The 27798-nt window shown below is 36.1% G+C and overlaps 1 protein-coding gene across 1 annotated transcript in view; it reads right to left on the minus strand.

Moving 5' to 3' along the window:
• The window catches only part of ESR1 (estrogen receptor 1), a 159776-nt gene that overhangs the window by 37108 nt on the left and 94870 nt on the right, over positions 1-27798 (minus strand). Inside the window, 2 exon segments of the mRNA XM_039707365.1 lie at positions 13034-13369; positions 26186-26302. Of these exon segments, the coding sequence (XP_039563299.1) occupies positions 13034-13369; positions 26186-26302 (453 nt within the window).

The following is a 27798-nucleotide window of genomic DNA, read 5'->3' on the forward strand; positions in this document are numbered from 1 at the left end:
AAGAAAAAGATGTAACTTAAAATTAAAAAAAGTTTTCCCTGGAATTATAATTTGATATTTTTTTCTAACTTGTAAAAAATGTGGTAGTTTTAATCTTTTTTATTTCAGAGATTCTTTGATTTTTATTTTTTTTTCTCTTTCACATGCATATGAAATGCAAATCTGACAGACTCCTTACGGATGAGAATAAAACTTTGGCTTGGATCAGGGGATAGAGCCACTTCACCTGGTTCAGACATAGCCTAGGAGACCATTTTATGAACAGCATCACCATGCTGATCCTTGAAGCACGGCTTGGATCACATAAAGGAGACTTTTTCAGGCTGAAGTCTCCTATCCTCAGAGGCAGAGGAACTGTGTTTGGTGTAGGAGCAAGGCAACCCCAAGGCAATCAATATCCCCTGGTCGTTACCTAAATGGTGTTTTGATGATACCCAGAAGGTTATGGGTTCCTGCTACTCACTTCTACAGCTCATAAATGTTTTTGTTCTCCCATGGCTACCTGGCTGCCACCAGGAGAGTTACCAGCATGACATGAAGTCATGCAGTAACCACAAACAGCTCACACAGAATCGATGTTGCACTATAATGGTAAAAGGCAAACCCCTAAACAACTGAACAAGAGCCAGAAAATATGAAACAACAATGTGGTGGAAACTTGTCAACATGACACAGCATTTTAACTTTAATTATCTTAAATATGTTTATTAATTATCTGACAGGCCAAGAAAGCAATTAGGCGGCAAAATATGAAGGTGACAGAAAATAATTTCATTTAATCAGAACAAATAAAAGAGGAATTTCAGAGATATTCAGAGAAGAAAGTCACCTCCTAACTTTAATTTTGTTAACTCTGGAATCAACCTAATTTTTTAAGCATTTTCAGGCTGCATTTTTGCAGAGATAGATAATCAAAATATGAACAGAGGAAGAGGGATGAACTTGGAAATTCAAAAAGAAAAGGGAAAAAATCTTAATATTATTTTCTTTCCATACAGGAAAAAAAGGCTAATCCTGAGTGTAAAATACAGCATCTACAAACACATTTAAATATAGTCCTACTCTGATTAAAGATGAAGTATTAGGAAGCTGCTCAGAGACTCAGAAGCCATGAGACTGAGGGTCCAAGAGGCGGGCAACTTGTTAAGGGAGAAAACAGCACATCAACATTATACTGAACTACTTCTGGCCTCACAGTAGTAAATAATTTCAGTCATACACCAACATGAAATCACTTACAAGTTACTCCACATTATTTGTATATAAAATAACTCCTGGAAAGCTGGTAACAGTTATTCACTGTCAGCTGAAGAAAAGCAGATCTGGATTCATCAGCCTGCAGTGATGGATTTTTACCAAAACCTCTCAGAAGTCCTATTACTGACAAATAAGGTACAAAAAAGCTCATCTGGAGTCTAAAGAAAAGAGCACTCTGACTGTACTGTCTGCTGAAATAAGGCAGTAAAGGAAATGTATTTGTGCTGCCTGGCACTGTCTCATTCAAATGTACAAATGTGTGTCCATTTAAACACTTGATTAGAAGTGTCCCCCACACTTAAAAAAAAAAAAAGAAGAAAAGAAAAAAATCATTAAAACAACCAAAGCAAGAGGACAAGAACAACAAAAAAAAAAAAACCAACCAAAAAACAGAACTATAAAAACCTTTAAAAACTTAAGCATGTAAAAACTTCTGCAAAATATAAGCCACTTTTTTGAGAAGAGAGGCATACTGGCAAGACATAAAATAGGAGCATAATGAGCAGTATAAAAGAAATAGCAGATTTAATTAATATTTGTGCCTGTTATGGGGGGTGGGCAGATGGTCGTTCACAACAGGGATATTTAGGGTGCTTCATAGATTTCCCATGCAGTAGATAAAATCCTGAGACACCAGTTTAAGAATGGATTCACTGTGGCACATTGTAAGAGTTCTACATAAATGACACAGGGAGGCATTGGCACAGTCAGTGCTTCCCTGTGGTAAAGCAGCATTCTTTCCAAAAGGTTCAGTATAAAGGAATGTAACCCCTTCATGTTTCCCTGGGGGAAAAAATGTGCATTTGTATTCATATTGGAGCCAGTGATTCTCCATAACTGTGCTTATATGAACACCAAGAGGGGAAAAAAATGAAGTCACAATTTGATAATTGTGCTGGATTTTCATGAGCAGTGCTTCTGTGTCAGCTGAGAACCACTCCATTTATACTGGTTTTAAAATATGTGAGGTATTAAGCAATTAATACCAGTGTTTAATCCCATCATCACCAAATAAAGTTCACTAGAGCTTTCCTTTTCCACTAACATTGAAAAATCCCACCCTGCAGAAGACTAATTGTCAACTGCTGATTCCAAAAGGCTGCCACATGCTTCTGTCACTTCAGGTCACTATTTACTAGATGAACAGTGCAAACGTGGCCCAAAGAACTTCCAGAAGAATTTACTGACTTCTTGGAAGAAAAAGACAGAAGAACATCTTTTAAAAAATATGCACTAGCATTGGCAACCAACCAGACAGTCTTTACCTCCTGGGAAGTAAAGCATCTTGTACTCCAGGGATGGAAGCCAACTAAAGACCCTCTATGAACAAGGATGCTTCTTGAGTTAGGGGGTGCTACCTCTTACCCATGAGTCTCCAACCCCTGACAGCTATGGCACACCATTGCAGTTTATGCTGAAGATTAATCAGGAACATGCAAAGTAGGAGCTAAACACCTACTTAAGCAAATAGGATGAAGACTGTAAATGGTGCCAGGAACTAGAAGATCCTTGTCCTTTGAACAGGAGAGACTAGAAAAGATCTCTCTGCATAAAAGAGAAATTAAATTAGAAGAAGGCCTGCTCCATGGTTGTATATTATTACTGGCAGTATAGACACATGAATATTAATTTCTAGCACCATCATTAATACTTGCCTATTCATTCCTGATATACTGTCAGCCCCCCATTTCAATTGTCTCGACTACTTTGCCATGAACTGTAGTGGGAATCAAGTCATTGGCAACCCAAAGACACACCAAAAGATTCATTTTTAAACCAAATAAATCCCTGTACTTGCACAGCCACCCCAAGAGAGAGAGAAGCAGAAAGGTAGGAACTGTTCTAGCCATCACTGCAACTGGAATAAATCTTGTCAAATTACAATCTCGCGGAGTACATCCTACAAATATATGTGATACTCATAAGAAATACTACCTTTGTAACAATCAAAGGAGATTTCTGAAATAGGTCAGACATGCAGTATTAATATAATAGTTGATATTATATGGCAATATTGTAATTTTATCTCTATTCCAGTCAGTGTTTTTTTAATACAATGATCACACCCAGTCAGAGACTACTCAGGGTTTTAGTAAACACCTGGCTCTCAAGCCAGCAGCCTGTACAGCCACGTCTCTATTTGCAGCCATTTTTTCTGAGGGACAGCAGCTATTGCAGAAGATACTTCTTTAGGCTATTGATAAGAGTTAATATTCTCTAGGAACATTTTAATTAGCCTACTCTACCACTTCCCCTATCTTTGTGAGTCAAAGTAAAATTAGATTTCTTGAATTTTGGTTTTCCAAATCAACCTAAACACTCCAGAATATAATTTCACAGGAAACACAACACATTTAGTCTATAAGCAAGATTTTGAATGGTACTTTACCCCTCATCTTGTATATTAATCTTATGGGTCATAATACTTCCTACTGCATTTGGTTCCAAATGAAAAATCTGAAGATGCAGAGAAAAAAGTAACTGAAAGTTCTGTAATGAATTTTCTTTTTTCTGAGATCAGTCTGCTCACAAGGAATACCAGATACCTGTGAGAATCACTGGGTACCTCTGACAGCCTGAGCAGTCCCTCTCTGGTGGGTAAAGGGAACCGGACACTGAATCAAAGCCAAGATCTTGATTCCTCCCTTCTCTTTCCAGGACTCCTCAAGAGACTTAAGAAGCTTTAGGTCTAGACCCAGAGTCTAAGCACAGTGATAAATATTTCATCTCTATCTCCCTGCTCCATACTGTGGCAGACAGAGACATTTCTTACAAGCAACAGAACTCTACATAAGGAACAGAAGGCAATAGTTCCTTATGGACACTTAGCTGAGCAAGAACTGGAGGAACAAGGCAATTGCAGATTTCTCATCTCCCATTCCACTGTGGGATATTCTTTATCTTGCTTACACTAGTTTAAATTCACAGCAGTCCATAACTAGCATGAAGACAAAACAACATACTCTTTCCACACATAGTTCATTTCCCGGAGAGATAATCAAAGAAAACAAATGAGCTGGTAACAGATGTGTCATATAATGCACCACTGCAGCAATACAGACAGGATAAGAGCCCATCCAGAAGTCATCTGCAATAAATCTTTCCTAATTATTTCTGTGTAACTTAAAAACTCCTATATATGTAACATGAGATTTTAGGGGGTGACTCACTTGAACGGAAAACTAACACAAATTATATTAAAATAACCTCTAAACTGGAATTACAGCTGACTATGCTCAGAGATGTAGTACTAGAGAGAACCTAAAAGAATTAGGCTGAAGTTATTAAACATCAAGTAAAAAGGGCCAGTTTGTGTGAATTATGTGAACAAGAAACAATGGATATGTGCACATGCACATACATATCGCATCAGTGCTTTCCAACAATCGCATATTCTTTTTGTAAATTATTTTAAGAAATAAATAAATCAGGAGGGATCATTACTTACTGTTTACTTAGAGTAGAAATTAACGAGCGTTTCTTGGAAAGCTCCAGGGTTCAGCATAGCTGAAGACTCTAAGACAGATATGTTCATCCAAGAGTGTAAATTATTTATCAGCTAAAGAAAAATAGCAGGAAATGTTTTTATAAAAGGATCATATCTTTTAGAAATAACATATTACAGTTTAAGTATTTAATTTCCTAATGTTTTGGCTAAAAAAATACAAAGATGATTACTGTGAATGTTCATTTTTGCCTTTCCATTTGCCAAGACCAATATAATTTAATCTTCAAACACTTACTATCAGTTGAACTTGTATACCATTGAATGTCCAATGAACTCCAACATATTAGTTCTTGTTAAAAGAATTTTACTCCTTCTTACCTGTTTGGTGTCATTTTTCATCTGTCAATATATGTCAAACAGGTAAACAAGATTACTCATACTTAGATAAATTTTGGTTACTAAAGATATTTCTTTGAGTCAGGTCATTGGGAAGCCCCAAAATTCAAATCTTTGACATTCAAATATTTCTTACTCTGAAAAGACCTGAATAAGGATCAGCCTTGTAATAGCACTGTGGGTTTTGATTTTAAAACCACTGTGTATAGATGGAACTATGACTCTATAATATGTGAAGTAACAATGTTACAAAAAAAATTTGGCTATGCACTTGCATAGTGGCATAAGTGGTTGATGTACACCTCAGAATCTCTCCTTCTGGACAACAAAATAAAATCCGGAAAGCTACAGAATTAGCTTTAGGAATTTGCAGAGAAACTGGTAAGACTAAACAAAAAATATGAAATGTTGAAAGTTTATGTATGGAAAGTTTAGAAAACTCTCAAGGATATATTTCTGAGCTCAGTCGAAGGTCCTCTGAAGAAATACTCTAAATGGTTCTCTAAAGAAATGTTCTAAGTGGTTTCCTAACTACTTTTCCTGTTCTAAATGTGTTTCCCCTGACTGAGATTTTATGCAAATACAGTGATGCAGTTTGAACACATTCTTTTAATGCCTATGGCCAGGAAACTCCTGGGGGAAGAGTGGGACATAAAGCTGGAACACTTTGGCTTGGAAGATGAAATGGGAAAGAATTGTATGTAAATCACATCCCAAGGCTCTTCTTGTGCCAATAGGAGCAGACAACAACCAGACCCTTCCACTTGGAAGAGCACCAGAACAAATTACTGCCTTCAGCAGGAACCCTAGCACCAAGAACACCAGTACTGAGCTGCTGAATTTACTGTTGGCTCATCTGACTGATTCACAGCATCTTCTTCCTCTGGTCCTCTTGCCTTTGTTCTTTACTTTTTCTCACTGTTGGAGTCTCCTTGTTGCTGTTCAACTTGTTCTGATGTATTTCTCTCCCCTCTATAACCCTAACTCTAGGGACTCCATAGAGTTTGAAAGCCATTGCATTAGGATACCTCTTAAATTTCCAATATCAGAATTGTAATTCAGACCTTGATACCTTCTTTCTTCTGCTATGATTTTCTTCCAGTCTTCAGCTAGTGAAACCACTGCCTGTATTTTTGTTTTGTTTTGTTTTGTATTGCTTATATTCCTCTACAAGCACTTCTTCTGAATTTTTTCTTCTCAGCTTTTTCCTGTCTGACATAAGCTCCTGGTGCATATAACATCTCCCTGTCCTCTAGAATCAGCATCTCCACCCCATCTCTCAACACCAGACCATTGTGGGACATTGTCTCGTCCTTTTGTCTCATTAGAAGCTCTGTACAGGAGGAAATAAACCTCATTCTGTTTTAAAGCACTACAAGACAATTCTAGAGATAACTGAAAAAGGAACGTGTAAGTGAGGGGTTTTCTCATACAGCACCCAGAAGCTGGAGGAGGAGAAAGGAATACTTTGTCGGTTTTACAAATATAGACAAGAAAAACTGAAGATGCTTCCCAGACTAAGAAAACACAGGGATGGAAAGCTTTAATTATGTATTCAGTGATTTTAATTCTGCCACTCTTCATAATCATTCTATTGAATAATATGTCTCAATCTGATGTTCAAATTCAAATGGTGTTTACTTTATTCCACTACAATGTTTGATACTTACAATTTCATGATAATTAATTGAAATTTCACAGACATTAAATTAGCAAAAGCAGCCATAAAGTAAGATCCAGATGCCTATTTTCATTTCTCTTTTGCTTACAGATTTTCTTCCCCTCTTTTTCATCTAAGAAGTGGGGGAGCAGAGAATAACACTTCAACAGATTAAAGAGATAAGCAAAGGTGTGGGTTTTTTCATGCAATTTTAGAAATCTCCACAGCAAGCCTGTTAGGCAAAGGAGAAGAGACTGTAAAATAGAAGTTTTGAAATGGTTATTAAGAATTATTAAAATTGCAAGCCATTTCTTTTTTTTTTTTTAATAAATGTAAATTATTGGCAGGAGAATCACTACACTTAGAAGCTCTATAAAATTCCTACATCTAAAAGGTTATAAACACATACCACTCTCATCTAAGACATCTTTCCTTCCACTGCAAGCCCACTAATTTTTTTTTCAAGGTTTGGTGCCACTGAAGTGCAGTGTAAAATTGTGGCTATTGGCCTTTTTACACACTGTTCCTGATTTAACAGAGCAGTTTAGAAGGTCAAACAGGAAAACAATATCTTAAGAAAATAGCAACCTCTGTGGCTTTGAAATAAAGAAGAAAAAAAAATTTAAAAAAAAACCTCCAGTGCCAAAATGTTTATCTCGGTTCATGAAGCCATAAAATAAGTACAGCACTGTGAATCATCTCAAAACTTCAAAGCCTGTATGCCCAGTGTACCATTTTAGGGCTATTAAGTTGTACAGCTACTGTACTTGTAGTAAATAGTTATACAAGATTGTAGCAGCACTGCCAAAGATTTCGCCCTTGCAAAAAAATTTCCTTAAAGCTACACTCTTTACCAGGAGCTCACTGCATAAACACGTAATGTCTCTTACCATCTCACAAGATTCTGCACCAAAAATTTTTGGTTGATTACATTGAAAATGCCAGCTTGATTTAGAAAATACAGTACTCCACATAAGACATTAAACAAAATACACAGTGAGTAATGAAATACAATAAAGTTAATTCCTTTGACATAACAGCATTTCTGTAGAAAATTATTTTGCTCATTTTTATTAAAGACTATTCTGAATGTGGTACTATATCTCCAAGATGCTACGTAAGTCAAGAACATAAGAAGGCATATCTTACAAGAATATGTGATTCAGAAATGAATATTCACCTACACTGATACCTTGCCTACATGTGATTTTTTAGTGATTTGTCCCAATTAAATGGTAAAAGGCTCAATTTACATGTAAAGTCTAGCCCACCACAAACTGTTTGCATCCACCTCACGTGCAGCTGCCAGCTACTCCAGCTGGCTGGGGCAGTCAAAAGGCACCCTCAGTATCTTATAGAGGCCACCTGGAAGGACTGCAGCCTAAATCCCCATTAGGCCACCTAAAGAGTAGATCCTGAATTTTTTGTTTTTGTCATAGGACACTGTACAAGATTTTTGTTCATTTAATTGGCAAACCCTCTTTGTATTAGTGACAAAGGTTTAAAAAAAAATTAAAACAGGCTTTTATGTATTTGGTATACTATGAATTGCATTGTCATAGGGGAACTTGGTTCTGACTTCAGACAAAAATCATGATATATCTAGGTATTGAAGATAATTTTTGAGGTTATGCATAAGAAGCTGCCACAAGTTCTCTTTTCCCCAGAAACTGGTTAACACAACCAAGTTTGCAGAGCCAATTTTAACAAATTTGAGCTGATGCTGAATTAGTTGCAGTAAAGTTTGAGACTAGTTCTGACCTTCCCAATCAGGGCATGTCTGCAAGGTACTCATCTCATTTTGAAGACTTTCCTCAGCATTTCTTTATAATGGATCTCTGCCTACATTATTTTACACAATCTATCACAAATTACATTACTCCATTTTGTAGAATACTTTCACTTTTATCCAATACATCTAATTAGCTCTTTCTTCTTTCACACCCACCTATTTGTATAATCAGAAAGACTGCCTGACCAAAAACTATTCTTTAAAGCCTACACAGCAAAATAAACTCCAAAAATGTCCCTTAAACTCTTTACATATTTTTGTAAGCTGTATCTTCATTGCTTTTCTGCTCCGTTGATATAAATTTCTTCCTTCCTCAAAAAATGTAATCTTTTTGGATTTCAGTAAAGCTTCCAATACTCTCTCACAGTATCCTTCCGGAAAAAATATCCAGGACAAAGCAGTTTTCATACTTTAGTTCAAAGATGAGTAATTACTTTTATCAATAGAAGTTATTTTCATTGATCAACATTCAAAAATAAAAATATGATTATGTTCTTTTAAAAAAAAAATATTCAGGCTTCACTAACCAATATAGTTTTGGGGTTGATGCATAGGCTATAAAGTATATGTGTGGGTGTGTTCAGGGGTTGTTAAAAGGAATTCTTTAAATTACCTTGTAACATCATGCAGTGGGTGAGCACCTGGCTCACGAGTGAGGCACAAAGGGTTACAGTGAATGGGGCGATACACAGCTGGTGACCTGCCACAGGTGGGGTTCCACAGGGCTCAATCCTCTGCCCTGTGCTCTTCTATATCTTCATAAATGACCTGGACACAGGACTGGAAGGGATACTGACCAAGTTCACAGCCGATTTAAAACGGGGAGGAGCTGTGGCTCCCTTGAGGGCAGGGAGGCCCTGTAGAGAGACCTCAAGAAATTAGAGGGCTGGGCAATCACCAGCCGTAAGAATTTTAACATAGGAAAGTGCTGAATTCTGCACCTGGCATGGGACAACCCTGGATGTACAGACAGACTGTGGAGTGAGAGGCTGGAGAGTAGTGCCATGGAAAGGGATCTGGGGGTCCTGGTCAGTGGCAAGGTGAACAGGAGTCAGCAGTGCCCTGGCAGCCAGGAGAGCCAAGCCTGTCCTCAGGGCATCAGGCACAGCATGGCCAGCTGGGAAAGGGAGGGGATTGTCCCCTCTGCTCTGAGCTGGGGTGGGCTCACCTCCAGTGCTGGGGGCAGTTCTGGGTGCCACAACATAACAACATTAAACTACTAGAGAGCATGCAAAGGAGGGCCACGGGGATGGTGGAGGGCCAGGAGGAGAAGCTGTATGAGGAGCAGCTGAGGTCACTTGGTCTCTTCAGCCTGGGAAGAGGAGACTGAGTGGAGACCTCACTGCAGTCTGCAACTTCTTCGTGAGGCCAGAGGAGGGGCAAATACTGATCTCTCTTTGTCTTGACAGGGCCCAAGCTAATGGCCTGAAATTATGTCAGGGGAGATTTAGGTTGGTATTAGAAAAAGGTTCTTCACCCAGAGGGTGATTGGGCAGTGGAACAGGTTGCCCAGGGAAGTGGTCACAGCACCAACCTGACAGAGATCAACGAATATTTGGACAGTGCTCTCAGGAACATGGTGTGACTCCTGGGGATGGTGCTGACCAGGGCCAGGACTTGGACCCAATGGTCCTTGTGGGCCCTTTCCAACATGGCATATCCTGTGATTCTGTGATCACTATGAAATATTATTTCAACTCAGCAACTCATATAGACTTCTTGCTTGCCTACATCCTGCATGTAGGTAAATTAACTTGCATAATGTTTCCAAGGCTTGACAGGTGTGTGTAGGGGAAGCTGTTTCCTGCAACTGATTTTGTTCTATTTCTAAAAAGGACACTCAGTTTTTAGGAAAAAAGTATATTGTTACCCTTGATCATGAAGCTTGAAACCCTAGTAAATTAGCTGAAAAAATAACTGAGTGGATTCCCACAATGCTGTTACACCAAATACTTTAAAAAGTTATTCAGTTCCCCTGTTCATGAATAACATATACAAAAATCCTCTCTAATTAAACTGTATATTTTAAATCCTAGTAATAATGGAGTAGTCAATGGCAACATGCTGAGGGGGTGAAAATACGATATAAATTGTCAGACACATTTCCATTAATGTATATGTATTCCCAATATATTCTGACAGAAGAAAACTTCAGCAAGCAAAGACCCAATCTTTAAAAGGTGATCAGTACTTCTAAAATTTAATATCAGCAACTAGGTACATACAACCTTTCCTAGAGACCAAGTAAGAGATTAAAAAATATATATTTAAGCACGTAGACCTAAATTTCATATTCTCAGAGGCCCCAGTTGTAGAGGAAGGTAAACAATTGGACCTGAATTCTTTTAAATCAACTTTCTAAAGCACTTTAATTTCTGCTTTTGTTCATGCATACTGTTCTCCAAGCCACAACATCAAGAACCAGCTAGGTGTCCAGCACTTTCAGAGCCCCCAAACTCTTTTTTTTTCCTCTGTCCTGCTTTAGGTATAAATGTTGTTTTCCTTTGGTAGAACTGTTTGTATAGTGCATAATAGATCAAACTATGAATGGGAAATGATTTTTGTGTTTTAATTCTAGCCAAAGTTCAACAGTTCTGTAGAAAACCACACCTGCTGGAGTACTTCTTAATAGATATACATGATCAATCCACTGGGCTTGCTTTCTCCTTAGGAGCTATTTTGACAATTAATGTAAATTTGAATCTATAATACATTGTATATACACAAACAGTTGATAACCTTACACATTTGATTTTCCAATGTCAGATACTGTCTTAAAATCTGAAGTTTATATTTGGTAAACCAGGTAATTTTTGTATCCAGTTTTAATCATCTTGTAACAGGCAGTTCTAGAGATATTTCTGAATAAAAAACAGATCTTGGTTCTCTGACAATGTTACTTAATTTCTAAACACATTTCCATTAATACTCTCAAAATTAAAAGTCATGGAAACCAAATGTTTCCAGTTGAACAATATAATTAATTTAGATTGTCATATATTAATATTGAATTTAAATTAATTTATTTTAACAGAATCAGAGTAATTATATCTCTAAAAGTTCATAGAAAGGTAATTTGAATTTATCTGGTTTGATAGTGAACAGTGTTAATACTATGTACATAGGTTCATTTTTCAAAAGCATTTTTGTAATGGCATGATACAAAACATACCTAAATTAACAGCAGAACTGCCCTTGACTTGAACAGACTGTAGATCAGGCTTCAACCACTGTGACTTTGTCAAGAATAAAATTCTCAAGTGATTTCTTATAAGATACGATGAGAAATGAAACACACACAAGTTCTCATTGATCATAGCTGGAGCCCACAAAGTGACATGTGAAAAGTGGCTGAAAGGGAACCCTTAAGGACTGGAAAAGACATGGTTATTGATTTACCGGGAACAGTCTTGCCAAGTTCAAATGAAGGAAAACAGAAAAATGGCATAACCTGGGTGTAATTCTTTTGAGATAATGCACTGTGTGAGTGAGAACTGTGTTAGTCGTCTCTAGCATCCCTTCCTGAAGCATCTACATAATTTTAATTAAATAAGTGGCTACAGTAGAAAACTTAAAAGATCAGAACTCAACTCCAGTAAATTATGAAGTATAAATTGCCATGTATGAGAGTAGTTTTACCAAGATAAAACTATGACAAGTGTAATAAATGTCTTACAATTTTTTTAATCTTAACATATGGAGAGTATTTATGTAGATTAAAACTTTGAAAGGTGATGAGCTTTCACAACAAAACTACTCTCTCATTTCATTTATATTGATTAATTGAACTCTATGAATGAATATACAACATACACTCAAAAAAAATGTTACATATTTCTCACAATTCTGTAATTCCTTTTGGGAAAAGAGGTAATCATGGTGCACTAAAAATAATTTCATACTAAAACTGTTATTCTGGATTTGTTTTTCAACCCCAAAATTCATGAAAAATCTGTAATTCACAGTCAAAACTATAACCTGGCAACTAAATAAATCATAATAATACTTACAAACTTAGTAGTGATACTGAATTTATGGCTTACATTACATAATTTATGGCTTACATTACATATATGAGAGTAACCCTTTTCTAGGGAGACCAAAATACTTAACATAATTTGATTAGATCAAATTTACTGGATTTCACCAATAATCTCTTTCAACATTTAATTTTGCTGAGTTTTGTATGGAGTAAAAAAAAGTTGGTTTTTTTTCAAAAAAATCCAAAAATTGCCCAGCATCCTATAGAGTGGGGAAAACACCTTTTCTTGAATATAACTTTCCTCAAAGTTTTATTGCACTATAGCATTTTATTGGCCAATATAACACATTTGTTTAATGTTGTATTTGTTAATGTATTTATATTTAAATGAACAATTTGAGTTAAATAAGAATAGGTAGTCAGAAAATCAGTGTGTGGGGTTCTTTTTTGTTTGTGATCTACTACTTTTATAGTTGACTAGGGCTTTTTTTTCCTTACCTGGAACTCTTTTTGCCCAGTTGATCATGTGCACCAATTCTCTGTCTGCAAGGTTGGTCAACAGGGTCATCATAGAGGCTTCATTGAATGGTCTGTTTGGGTCATATTCAGAATAAACTACGGGTGGCTCAGCTTCCAGCAAGGCACTGACCATCTGTTCTGCCGTCAGGGACAGGGCGGGGCTGTTCTTCTTGTTATGTTTAACCACCAGTGGACTTGTCCAAAGGGTGGGAGCTCGCAGCTCTGTTGAAGAAGCCTCCCCATTCCTGGAATCCTGCTCCTCTCTTTGGCGTTTTTGTTTCATCACTCGCCCACCTCTGCGGTCTTTCCGAATTCCTAAAGACACACAAGAATATCATGAACTCCTTCCCTTGAACACTTGGCTTCAGTCAACAGCAGATGCTTTTGACAGACCCAGGCAGCACTGAGTCCTGATGAAGACTTCTTCAGGAGTCTTACATCAGTAGTTAGACAGAAAAATTATGTTTTAAAATATAGCATCAGGAACAGTGCATCCCTTTCCTAAAATTCAGATCAGTTCGTCTCACACAGAAATCTAGACTAGTGATACTGTACTGCTGCCTTAATCCCAGAAAAGGAAGTCAGTTATTGGGAACAAATAAATATTTTTTTATTGCCCACAACTTCAAAGTATGTCCCAACCTCTAGCAGACCATTAGTCTGCAAATTAGCAATGATAAATTAATGATGTTGACGGGTCAGACGGATCACAGAAGTAGCTCTCAAAAACTATCCAGAATATTTTGATTAAGGTCACCAATTATTTTAATTAAACATCATCCTATTACTGAGCCTGTGATCTTCATAATTATATAAAAAACACTCAAGAAGGTTCCCATTATGAGTTTATACAGCAATAAAGAATGCCATTTAAGTAGATAAACATAAGTACAAAAAGGAGAGATAATTATGACCTCAGATTCTAATGTGGGAGACCTACTGTCAAAAAGCTGAAATAAACCACAACAGAAACCATTATTGTCATTGCTGCACATTTCTGCAATGTGCTTTGTACTTTATGACCCTGAACTTAGGATATTATCAAGTCAGCCATACCAATTCAAACAGCATGAGACCTTTGCAGTGGAACAAAATTTCCCTTTGTGGAAAGGTTACAAGAAAAATACAATGATAAAACCCACGTGGACTCCAACCATAAAGGGAAGGTTAAGTCTGGATCTAAGAGGAGGAGTAACAGGCATTTTGAGACTCAGTCAAAAACTTAAATCCATCATCAAGTGGAGGCAAGGGAGGACAACCAAGTAATAAGGAAAGCACACAAGGAATTGAGATATGAGAAGGCAGCTTATGATACAGCTTCTGCTGTAGTTCTCATGCAATAGGTAAAAGCAGCCCTAGTCGCAGCTTGAAATGCAAAAGTATCTACAAAGAATAAAGATGCAAACCATTGAAGAAATAGGCAAGAGAAAACATTTGGAACAAAACCAAAGCAAACCAAAAACACTTGCAAGCAATCAGTACAGGTCTTTCTAATGGTTGGGGAAAGGGAAACACAGCATTTGCTCAGCTCTCTTAACACCACAAAATTTCAAACCTTTGGAATCCCAGTCTTTGTTGGCAGCATTTTCATCTCACATACAACATGGTTTCATATAAATGTTGGTCCTTTTCAGCCCCAAAGAAACAGGGAGAATCTTTAAATCTCTTTTCCTCTTTCTTGAACTATGAATTCAACACTGAATTAGTATTAGGAGATTAGGCATTTTATGTTTAATTCATTCAAAATCTAGTGGGCTTTGTGATTCTATTCTATTAATCTATTCAGATAAAGGGAGTTCAATAAATCTCCCATCACTCCTATTACTTAACCTATCTTCATTCTCCCATTCACTAAACTAATTCTAAGCCAAAACTCTCAAGCGCATTGCTGTTCCCATTTTTCATTCAGCAATACCAAGCTTTCCTACCACTAAACAGTTTCTGTTAAGGAGATGCAGGGAGATTCTTGCTATTCAGAAAAACACAAGATCTATTCTGGCAAATTGCCATCATATTCTCACTGTTAACTTCCTTGCAATACTCAATAGCAGGCATGCTCTCTCTGTCACAGATTTTTTGTTGTATCCTTTGTATCAGTTTAATGGTTTTGAATTAAATTTCCCTGTGAAACATGTATATATAATCACATGAGTTAGCCCACATGGTTCACAGAAATTTAAGCATTTGTTAACTTTCTCACATTCCAAATTTTATAGCTCCTCATCTAGAAATTTATTTTTTTCAAAGAGAAAGCATCCTTGGGGTCTGTGGTGTTCAACATACTCATAAATAGATAGGCTGACATAATTCATAAACAAGAAGCTGGGGTTAGAAAAATACTATAAAAACATCAGATAAGTTTAGAAAGTAAATAGAAGGCTAGAAATTACTAGGAAAGGAAGGGAGGAGAGAACAACTTCATAAATCACAGAGTTTATTATCGTGAGGCACACTACAGTGAACACTGCATGCAGTTCTGTTCTTCCCAAATTAAAAGGAGATATAAAAATAAATGACAAAGGCATAGGAGAAAAACAAGTAAGATGATTTGAAATGTGAAACAACTTTGATGTAAGAAATATCTAAATTGACTATATCTGCTTGGCCTGCAAGCCAGATACAAGAACAGAAAATCAGGAATAGCAAAAAGATGAATAAGGTATAAAACACTAAAGCTTCTCTTCTAATACAAGGTTTCAAATGAAAACACCCCATGCCAGGTTCAGGGCAGACAATAAAGACGTTCTCTTTCACACCATGGAGAAAGAAAACTGACTATGTGAATGAATTAGAAGGTGGTATATTTAGAAAGCTGTAGGCCAAATGTGAGAGAAAAAAGAATCCATTAAACGTTAGTAAATATAAGTAGGGCAACTTCAGCATTAAGTCTCCATCATATAGATTACTGGAAGATCAGAGTTTTTGTGTGTTTGCTTTTACATAGTCCAGGCTTGCCTTGTTAATTCAAACAAGGATGTGATGAGGATTTTACATAACAGAGGAAAGGTGGCAAATGTAAACATATTTACTTGTTTAAAAATAAACCGGATATTAAATAAGAACAATAGTTTTATTTTTAATTCACCTGAAAGCCTACCACTGACTTTTCTTCACCTTAGAAGAAAAAAAGCAGTGCATTAAGCAAAGCTGAACATAAACAGTTTGGAGCAGATTCCTCCCACAATTTTTTTTTTCATTTTTATTTCAGGATTTTAAAAAAACCCCAACCAATCAACCAACTGCAGCAATTTTACTACTGGATTTTGTAGAGACTAAGTCTGAAAAAAAAGGCAGTAAGAGCATGCATTCTTTCTGCATCACGTGTTTTTATGATCACAGACAAAAATGTCTCTGAATCTGTATAAGCATCATATTCATCAGAGATTTACAGAGCTTACTACTAACTCTTTACCTAAGGCCTAGATGGACAAGCAGCAAACTTATTCATTTTCTTGGACTAAACAGGAGTGAGTATTTCTCTGAAACATGCAAGTGCTCCCAAATCTCCTTCAACTTAATCAAATTTTATCTCTGTTAAAGAGAGATAATAGTGATGCACAGTCACTAATTCCAAAAAAGGCAACTCTATCAAACAACAATTTCCTCGACAAAAGTGCAGTGATTGTATAAGGGTTTTTAAAATATATGAATGCATCAATTTAAATTCAACAATTCAGCAAATAAAGGAGCCTTAATTGTCAAGTGTTATGAAAGACAACATTCTAGCAAAAATCGAAGTCCTATGCACCTTGTGAGAGCTCTAAAACAATTTCCACTTGAGTTTTAAAGCTGCAAGAGCCAAGAATTTCAAAGGCAGTTCTATAAAGCTTCATATGTAAATTCAGTTAGACTTTCGGACATGGACACAGGTTTCAAAACTGCTAATTATATAATCAAATCATTAGAACCTGATCAGCAGTAAAATTGCATATGACACTCCCATGGCAGGGGAGTTTGAACTAGATGATCTTTAACATCCTTTCAGCTCATGATCCTATGAGTGTATGATTGTGAAAGAAATGTTAACCACAGGAAATACATCGCTAGTGTTTTCCACATATTATTAAAACAAAACAAAAAATAAATTCCAGATTGTTCAAACAAAAGATTCAAAATTAAAAATGCACTGAATGAGCATTGAATCTCAGCTATACAACAACCATTTTTTTACTACCTATTGCTAATAAAAAAGCTCCACTATTATACCTTCATATAAAATATTCAAGAATATTTAGTGGAAGAAAAGGAGGAGATCAATCAGAATCAAATTTGCTTGGCTGTGTGTGAACTACAGAATAAGGCATTTTAGATTTGAAGATACATGTATAATCTCCAATTTTATTCAAGTTAAATATATTCCCTGTGAACTGATTTGTATATTTTTCAATTTCTTGTTAGAAATTTGGTCAATCAACAACAGTTTGTAGCCACACTTTTTTTCCTTTTTTCTTTCTTTTTTTTTTTTTTTTTGCTAGTTTGTGTTTGGGGTTTTTTGGAGGAATTGTTTGTTTGTGGTTTTTATTTAGTTTGGTTGGGTTTTTTTTTTTTTTTTTTTTTTTTTTTTTATTTTAGAGGATAACAAAAAGGTGGAACTATGATTGGGTTTGGACATGGTGTTGAGTAAATGGTTTACCAGCTAACTTTCCAGCCTGGAACAACCTTTGAACCTGAGTCTCTTTGTCCACATTTCTGCTCCTTGTCAGCAGGCCCCAGAGGAGATACATTTGACACTTCTGTATACATGCACAGCCTTGTAGCATTAACAGCCTATAATTTTGTCAGTTTGTCAAAAGAGTGTTTCAAATGTGCTTGGAAGCACCTTCTCTTCCAAACAATGTTGTTGCTCTTCAGGACCAACCTACCTCATAGGCATCCTGTTGAAAATTACCAGAGAGGAAGAAGCTCTGTTTTAGAGAGAAAGAATCTTTAATGTTTTGTAAATCAAACCCTGCTTGACAATAAAAGAGAAAATGTATGTGCTAAGTGAAAGATATTATAAATAAGGTATCTGTCAGAGAGGCAGAGAGGCAATTGCCCCACTGATGATCAGAGTGTTAAGGGAGAATGCACAGAACAGGCCATGGCAGAGCTGCCAGACAAATCCTTTACACCACTGCTTGCAAAGGAAGAAACCAGATTTTCCTAACATAAACCTACCTTTCTGAAACTGAAGTTGGGTTTGAAGAGGCCAGAAATTCAAAAGCTTCTCTTCAAATGTCCAGGTATGGGAAGGATTTACTAAACAGCTGGGAGAAGATCTCTGGGATCTCACTTTGGTGTCATTGCTGCCATTAGCCAAAATAAGGGATTGAAAAAGTAAAATAGTGTTCAACAGTTCCCTGATAGACACAAACCTGAGTGTCTGAGCACAACAGGCTCTGGAGTCCAAAGGGCAGGTGCAAGTAAGGCAGCTGTCTGCTAGCAGCCTCTTATGGCATCCTCACTTTACAGGTTGGCCTCATTAGGCACACCTCTGCTGAATTCAACAGATTCATTGGAAAAAAAACCAGAATCCTACAGCTTCCTTTGAAACATAAGGTCACTGTAGCTGCTGAACATAAGCAGAAGTCAATAATAAATTTCATTCTTCATATATTTATAACAAAAAGAGATTGTTGAAGCTCTGATTGCAATGTACATTCTAATATTGTAATGTATCTCAGCATGGTGGTCCTTCCAAGGTGATTTTAAAGACTTTTGAGATTTTTGGGAACTTTTCTGCTTGAATTTCTCTACATAAATATATTATTTGGTCACAGAAAAGTAACACCACTTTCCAAATTCAAATTTTATAGCCTAATAAATCCTTCTTTTGAATATGATTCAGACAATCAGCCCCTTATTTCGTTCCCATTTCTCTTTTGGAAAATGAAGCAGTGATGTAAATTGTGCTGAAAACCCAGGTGGGTTGACAATTATTTTAAATGAGAAACATTGTCTGAAATCTTCTAAAAAGATTAATCAGAATTTAATGTCTAATCTCAAACAGACCTGCCCCAAGTGACAGTGCTTAACAGCCTGGTTTCTGACAGGGATATCTAGACAGTATGATAAATAAATAACAGATTTATGTTCAGTCTGTGCACCTGCATGTTACAGTCTTTTTGACTCCTGAGTGCTGTATGTCTATTTATGTGAGTTTTTTCAAAAAATATCTCTTATCCTTTTCCAAACTGGGGCTTATTTCTCCTTTATAATCAGGACCTCCTTCTGCTGGAGATAGAGGGAAAGAGAAGTCGCAGTTGGGGTTTAGATTCAGATATTCTGGTTTAACTCCTGCCTCTGCTACCAGTTTGCTCATTGACCAAGTCACACTACATATCTCAATGCCCCAGAACTCCTACTAACTAAAATGCAGATCATAAAACTGGTCTTTCATATAAAATCTTAAAGATCTGGTGACAAAAAATAGCTGTTAACAAGAAGGCAAATGTCATTTGGGGTCTCTAATGACTATTCATAAGCACAGTTTGAGAACCAATGATCTATTAAATTAAAGATGAAGGTGCAAGGCATGATTCATCCTAATCTGTATTTTCGTATTCAATCTTTGGCAGTCACAGTCACAGCACATGTTTTAAAGAGCATCTTAGGACATGTAAAGTGAAATAAGAGAAGTTCAATTAATCCATCATTCAAATTAATCCCTAATCTGTATTTTCATATTCAATCTTTGGCAGTCACAGTCACAGCACATATTTTAAAGAGCATCTCAGGACATGTAGAAGTGAAATAAGAGAAGTTTAATTAATCCATCATTCCAATTTCAGTGTTGACACTCCTGATAAATTCATACCAAGTTTTGGTTACAGTAAGTATGGCAAGTGCCCCATTTCTAGACAATCTTTCCAATGAGCCTTTAGACATTTCAGGGATCACAATAAAGGGACATGTAGAAGTGAAATAAGAGAAGTTTAATTAATCCATCATTCCAATTTCAGTGTTGACACTCCTGATAAATTCATACCAAGTTTTGGTTACAGTAAGTATGGCAAGTCCCCATTTCTAGACAAGATTTCCAATGAGCCTTTAGAAATTTCAGGGATCACAATAAAACCTTTTGAGGAACATTCTCTACCTTTACATCAACTATGATTTGGGAAAGCCAGTCATTTTAGGACAATGAATGCATTGGTATAAATCTCAAAGAAAATAAGAAATTTCAATTGGCACATATTAGAAATTAATTGAATATTGGAGGTGTTTGGATACCAGGACTGAGTGCTAGAACTGAGCTGTAAAGGTCTAATCAAGAGAAAAACCAGAATCATACAATCACAGAATCATGGACTGCTTTGGGTTGTAGAGGACTTTAAAGATCACCCAGTTCCAAACTCCTTGCCATGGTCAAAGACACCTTTCATTAGAGCAGGTTGCTCAGAGCCCCATCCAAGCTCGCCTTGAACACTTCCAGGGATAAGGCAACGTTTCTGAGCAACCCGTTCCAGTGTCTCTCCACCACCTTCAGAGAAAAGAATTTTCTCATCCAACCTACCCTCTTCCAGTTTGAAGCCATAAGCCCTTGTCCTACCACTAAATTATCTTATAAAAAGTCCCTCTTGAGCTCTCTTATAGCTCTAGTACTCTAGGAATTACTGAAGTAATGAAAAAAGTATGCAAAAGGCCAAAAAGACAACATAAACTAACATACAACTATAATCAGCTTTACAATCTCAAACAAGTGTTGAACAGTTAAACATTAAAAATTCTTCAGTATTAATTTATTTTTTTTTACATATCCATTTATAGCATATAACTAAGCATAAGACAATTGGTCCCATTTTATCCCATTTCCACCTGGCTGCAAAAGGTCTTAACCATGTATAAATTCACTGCTGAATCTGCTTTGAGAAGGAAACTCAACAAAAGACTTACATTTCCTTCTAGCACAGATCATTTTATGAAGTGGAATGGGAAGAAAAATCATCTTTGGCAAAGGTGCTCACAATAACGGTCTCTCTTTCTAATTTTGGGGGCAGAATACAGGAATATTTTACTTCATGACAATTTAATGGCAGTGATCCCCATTGTGTATGCAAAGAGGACATTTCCTTCTAGCACAGATCATTTTATGAAGTGGAATGGGAAGAAAAATCATCTTTGGCAAAGATGCTCCCCATTGTGTGTGCAAAGAGGGGAAAAAATACTTCACTAATAAATCTGATTTAATTTCCAACTTATTTTCCTAGAAAACTGCTGTAAACTCACAAAACTTTGTTCAAATGTGCACAAGTACATGTTTTTGGCCCAGCAATTCCAACTTTAAAGAGTACATTTCCTCATACATTTTTCAGGCCCCGCCTACAGTTATTTGGCTAAGTACAGAACAGTATGTCTAATAAGCATCACTGAGGTTCTCCTTGAACAAACCAGAATCATTTCACATCCATAATCATTTCCTTTCATTCACTAATTTCTCTTTTTAATATAATAGTTCATTAAAAGATAAGTACATGAAAATGTAGAAGACCTTGAGCCCATCCAGTGGTTGCATCAGACATCAATTTACTTCTCCTTTTGAGAATGATTTTAATAACCCTCTAGCCTTTTTTCATGAATAAATATAGAATTCAGCAAGGAAGTATGGATCTCTCAATTTAAAGACAAAAATCAGCAAGGTCTGTCTCTGACAGAATGAAAAATTTGTTTTTTCATTTTCCCTGTAAAAATTTATCTTAAACTTCAGCAAGACTGTTGCACTAAACCAGACTGGCTTAGGGGATAACCATTTCAAAAGAATGTAAGAGAAAAACTGAAGCCTAGAGACTTCAATATCTAGGAGTTACTGAAAGTGTTTACAGTCAAATGGCATGTAGTTTTAGCACCCTATTACAGCCAGCATTGAGTTTCACTCCCTGGCTGTATCTGCAGTAACTTCTGAAGGATTCTCAGGCAATTTGTGAGGGTAACACCAAAGGATACAGGCTTCAAATGTGCTGTAACACTCTAATTTCATTATCACAACACACGATACACAGAATCCTCTCTCTACAACCTGAGATTTCAGGCTGTTCAAAGACAGTAAATACCCCATGTCATATACAAGTCACCATCTGAATGTAGCACATGAGCACTCAAATCCTTGATGGCCACATTTCCTATGATTTGATGCTAGGAACCCATCAGCATCCGACAATTGAAAGGATCAGTTGTCAGGGTAGTTAAACATAGGCTATCAAACAAATAATGGATTCTTCTTTAGGTATCTGGCATTTAGCATTATGGCAATTATTTGCCATAGCCACAAATCCAACTAGGACCCTGTTGCTCTTATCCCACACAGCACTTAATGATGAATCTATCTTGTCACACATTGAAAGGAGGGGAAGAATGTAATCAGCAGCATGCTAATTACTAGAAACCTTCATTCACTTTGCACACTATAAAAATAATTATTCTTGTCACACATTGAAAGGAGGGGAAGAATGTAATCAGCAGCATGCTAATTACTAGAAATTACTTCATTCACTTCACACACTATAAAAATAATTAGTAAACAATAACACAAGGTGCTTTTAGTTTAATAAAATTAGGGGGTTTGGGCCTAAGTCACCAGAAAGCTTTCAAAACAATGGAGAAGCAGAAAACTATGTCTGTAGGAGAGCAGAAGTCATCTGCACCTTACATGTGGTTGGAACTTCAGGGCTGCAACTGCTGTAAAATCTCCATTTGAATGCTGGCACCCTGCATCATGTGAAAGTTGCTGTACATGTTCCCAAACCAGGACAGGAACAAGCTTCAAGAAGGCATCAGGAGATTATAAAAAAAACAAGGCTTCTCCCGCCTGCTACAGAACAGAAGTAAAAGGGATATGGAAAGGATCTTATTGATGTGTCCACTTTATCCTCACATACAAACATGGGTGCACAGACTAATTAATAACACATAATTTTAAGGGTTTATTCAGAAAGACAGAATGAAGCATTTAGACAAAATATAACAGCTTTAAATTCTTTAAATTATGCCTCAGATGCCCGTGGAGATTCTTGCAGTCTAATTGTCTCTTGAAACAGCACTGTATCAGATGCAGAAGAAAACACTTGCAAACACAAGAGGAGAGAGAAAAAATAACTCTTCAGTACCGAAAGAAGTTTTTAAAAGACCCAAGAACAGGGAAGAAAAAAAAAATCAATAAAATTTCCACAGGAACTCATAAGAGGAGCTCATCAGTAAATGTTCCTACCACACAGTTCAAGGGCCACTTGAAGCCTGCATTTTTTTTTCTGCATGAAGCCTCTACAACATATTTCAGTTGTGTCCACTCTACTAAAAATAATATATCTGAACATTTTCATTCTGCATTGTGACCTTCTGTGAAGAAAACCTCAGCAACCATATTCTATATCATATGTTTAGAATTAACCAGAGTCATGTAATCAAGATTTTGCCTACCTTCCACAATATTTACTGAAAGTTCTTATTTAATATCAGTTATTGCTCACATTACTTAAATAGCAGATAAAAGTCACAAGTTGGCAACTTTTAAAATTTATTGAGAAACCTCAGCTAATTTAGTGTAGAATAAAAACTGGGATTACATTTAGGGGAAAGAAAGATGACATTTATTTTCTACTACATCCGAAAGCTGTATCATCATAAACAAATTGTGGAGACAGAGATAAAAGTGACATAAGACGCAAATAAATATTCAAGTGTTTGATAGAATTAATGCCTTAAAAAAAGGCAAATCCTTCAACATGAACATGAGGTGATTATTTAAATTGAAAGATCAAATTACAAGAACTAGGAATTATTGGAGAACACTATGAATCTTGAGCGAATCACAGAGCTACATTATTTTAGTATGTTGAAGAAAAGTTCTATTATATCTATTAAAAGAGAAAATCTTCATAGCTCTCCTCAGGAAAAAAAAAATTAAAAATTAAAAAACATTTGCACATTATCACTTAAAAGTTAAGCCAGATGGCATAACAAGAATATTTACTTAACCTTTATCTTCATCTGAGAGAAATGTGACAACTATAAAGGTCTAGATTTAGAAGAGTTTAGAGTTTAGGTTTAAATTTAGAAGAATTTAGAAAGGTTTTTCCTCCCCACATATTCATGTGGCCAATAGGTGATTAATGACGACTCCAGAAAAACTTTTAAAGTACATTAACTTTACCTTCCTTGAAATAATCTGCAGGTATGACAGATTCATTACTTGTAACTGAGGGATCTAAAGATTTTTTCCCAAAAGCTCATAAAACAAATATTTTAAAACTCTTGCCAGTGATGAACGTCATGCATTATTAGTAGTACTATAAGAGCGGATACAATTTATGCTGATCCCGATCTCCTTGTTTATAATCTGTGAGTTTAGTTTCTTAAAAGAAGAAAACAACAACAACAAAACAATAAACACCGAGGAACTAAACACAACAACACTGACTATTTTTGAACTGCCAGTTCCTGTAGTGACTATAAAAATCTTACAGCATTGTAAAAGGAAAGGAAAGGATAAAATCCAGAAGACTTTTCTCAGGTGAGAACCACTATATGAAATAATGATTTCAGAACATTTATATTTGAAAGAAAATTTGGACAGAATTGCAGTATTTCTTTTGGACTACTTTAATCTAAAAAGTGCTAGTTGAGAAATCTTTACAGTTTTTATGAGAGTAAAACAGTTGCATATAGAGTAGTCAAAAACCTATTAGAACCTACATCTCAGAGAAAAGAAAAACATAACACTGGTAGAGTGGATCATTAATTAAATACACATAAGTGTAATCGTTATAAATGCACCAAATGAAAAATGCAATGTCATCAACATAAAGCATATTACAAATCGTAGCTATGATCTGCCATGTGTACAAAGGTCAAAGCTAATGCAATGTCATCAACATAAAGCATATTACAAATCGTAGCTATGATCTGCCATGTGTATAAGTTCAAAGCGAAATCTGCATGGCATATTCATGTATGGATTCTCTGGTTTTAGTGTGCTTTTCTCGAACCTCTATCTTTTCAGGATCATACCTGTTTTATTAACTACATACCCTTTGAAAAGTTCTAGCCATGTAAACCAGGATGTTCAGATCAATACATAAAATCTCATTAAAAAAATCAACCATTGTCTTAACTTCTAGAGGCAAAAGCAGATTTTACATCTTCCTCCTGTTTGCATTCCAAAATTGAGATTGATAAAATCAGTCTCAGCTCTTTCCTAATACTTGAGTTGAGAAAAATGCAGATCCAATCTCAGCTGCAGCAACAACTGATCATTTTTCCTTTAGTCTTTCCCTTTTTCTCCTAAGATTCTCAGACTTGGCCCACCTTTGCTGGACTTATAAATTATTTGTTGAGGAAACAACAACTTGATGAGCTCCTCTTCTCTCTTGCACCAGACTTTCTGTGGCATAAGTAAGCCTTAGGTGTGCCAAAGGAAGGAAAAACCAGTCTGTAATCTAACTAGCTCTTTACACACGAAAAACATGGGATCTAATCCCTTCTGCCCTGGACACTTACTAGTTTGCTAAGTTTTTCCTATAGATATAGGTTTCCATACAGCTACTGATTACTCTTCATTGATAAAAGCAATGTGAAATTTTAGCAGGTCATCATTATTACAAATTTTCCAGGAAAGTGGCATTTACCACAGTTCTTATAAAATTAGTAAGCCTTGAATATTGTTGGGTTAAATTAATTCACATCTAAAGTACGTGTACAATACCGGAAGAGAAATTAACTATCCCTTCCAGGATTCACAGAACAAAAATTACATATACAGAAGGTTATTTAACAAATATGGACTGATTTGAGACTACCAGTGCTCTTCCCAGTGAACTGCAAAATGCTGCAAAATCTTGGGTTAAATTTCATTCATCAGGATCTGAAGCCTACCATGAGAGACCAAAAAAACACTGAGTTAAAAATAGTAACAGAGGAATTGTAATTCTACTGAAATCAATGATCCTCTTATTTTTCATGCAAATTTGGGAAAGATAACATGATATTCCAGAGCTTTTAATTTTTTATTTAATAAAATAATTTTGATTTAATAGACTTCAACTCAGTAAAATCAGTAGCTCCCTCCTTTAGCTAGAAACCATATCAGCTGCCCAATGAAGTTAAAAGGCAGGAAGGCAGACAGCAATGCTGAAGATTTGATGATGGCTATGTACATACCCCCTTTCATCATTCCCACTTCGTAGCATTTCCTCAGCCTGCAGGCCTGGCAACTCTTCCTTCTGTTCTTGTCAATGGTGCACTGGTTAGTGGCAGGACACATGTAGTCATTGTGCCCTGTAAAACCACAGGGAAAGTAAGGACACAGTTATACACAGACATAACAGAAATTTCTATAACATCTTGGGAAAAATCATAACCTCTTGTAAAAGTGTTGATACAGATTTTGAAACTAACATCTCTATGCCACACATTCATTGGCAAATTCTTTAAATTAGAACATCTGTAGACTAATTAAAATAGTGAACAATTAAAGCAACCACAAAAGAGGATCTATTAATATGGACAAGTGCCTTGACTGCCTTGCTCTCAGGAAGAGAAATACAACACCATCTGGTTTTGTGTGCCTGTGCTGATGTTTAACCAACAGACTGCACAAAATGAGGTTTACGAAATTAAAAAGGTCTACGCACAAAAGATTTTATCTATGACAGTCAGTTCCAGTAAAGCAACAAACAACAACATAGAACAGAAGTAAAAACACTGAAATAATTAATTGTACCTCAGGGATAAATCAGTCTCTAATTCCAGCTGCATGTCTACTGCTTTGTGCAAAAACTTTCTGATATGACAAATTCTAAAATTACCAAATGCTGAAACCAAGATTGTTACTGGTACCTTCTCCTTCAGAGCTCCTCTTCCCCATTTCTTACTCTCTTTAGCATTATTTGTTACTGCCAAAAACATCTATTCTGATTTGTTCTTAAAAAAAGTGTTCTTACATCTGCTATAAAATTATTTGCCAGATATTGACAAAGGTTAGCAAGGATGAAAAACCCTCTTCAAAACTATCTCATTGGTGCTCTGTATTCATCTGAACATAACTAAGGTACAGCACACACATGCAAAAAATAAAAAAAAAGTTACTGCAGAACTGTTTGTTCTTTATTTCAGGTCAAGGGATCAGCTTGAGGTAAAGTAGGGTGGAGGTTTCACAGAGGCCTTGGTCTCATCAAATCATCTATCCTTGACTACAAATTAGAAAATAGAGTAAAAATTACTATCAGATTACACCAGGAGCATCTGCTCTCTAATGCTGCATAAGTGGGATCTCATCAAAATAAGTAGCCAGCCTCTAAACTTGTTAATAGGGGAACAGCTGACTATGCCCTGTCTCAAATAGATAAAACGATTATTTTTTAGATCTACTGGATAGAATAAAATAATACTGGAAAAGTTTCTATCCATATGCTTTGCTCCAGCACTGCAGTAAACAGGTACAGCTGAACCACCATCTCAACCCAGCATGAGAGAATGCTTTAATTTTCAGTTCCTCTGGAAGGATACAGACTGTTCTATATCTGATTCAAAACCTTTCACATGTAAGGAAATTTTTAAAAATCAAGTCAGAAAGAAAACAGCCTCAACCACATATCCAGTATCTACAGAGAAAAGGAGCAGAAAAAAAAAAGCCGTATTTTTAAGAAAATGCACTTATTTTGAATCACACTAAGCAGCAGTGAAAAAGCGTAGCACCTGACTTCAATCACCTGCCTTGTTTCACTAGGCAACCTTGGAAATATCATGAGATACAAATGAAAATTTTAATTATT

This window comes from Passer montanus, unplaced genomic scaffold, assembly GCF_014805655.1.
Source record: "Passer montanus isolate IOZ18808 unplaced genomic scaffold, ASM1480565v1 scaffold2, whole genome shotgun sequence".
In the NCBI taxonomy this organism is placed as follows: domain Eukaryota; kingdom Metazoa; phylum Chordata; class Aves; order Passeriformes; family Passeridae; genus Passer; species Passer montanus.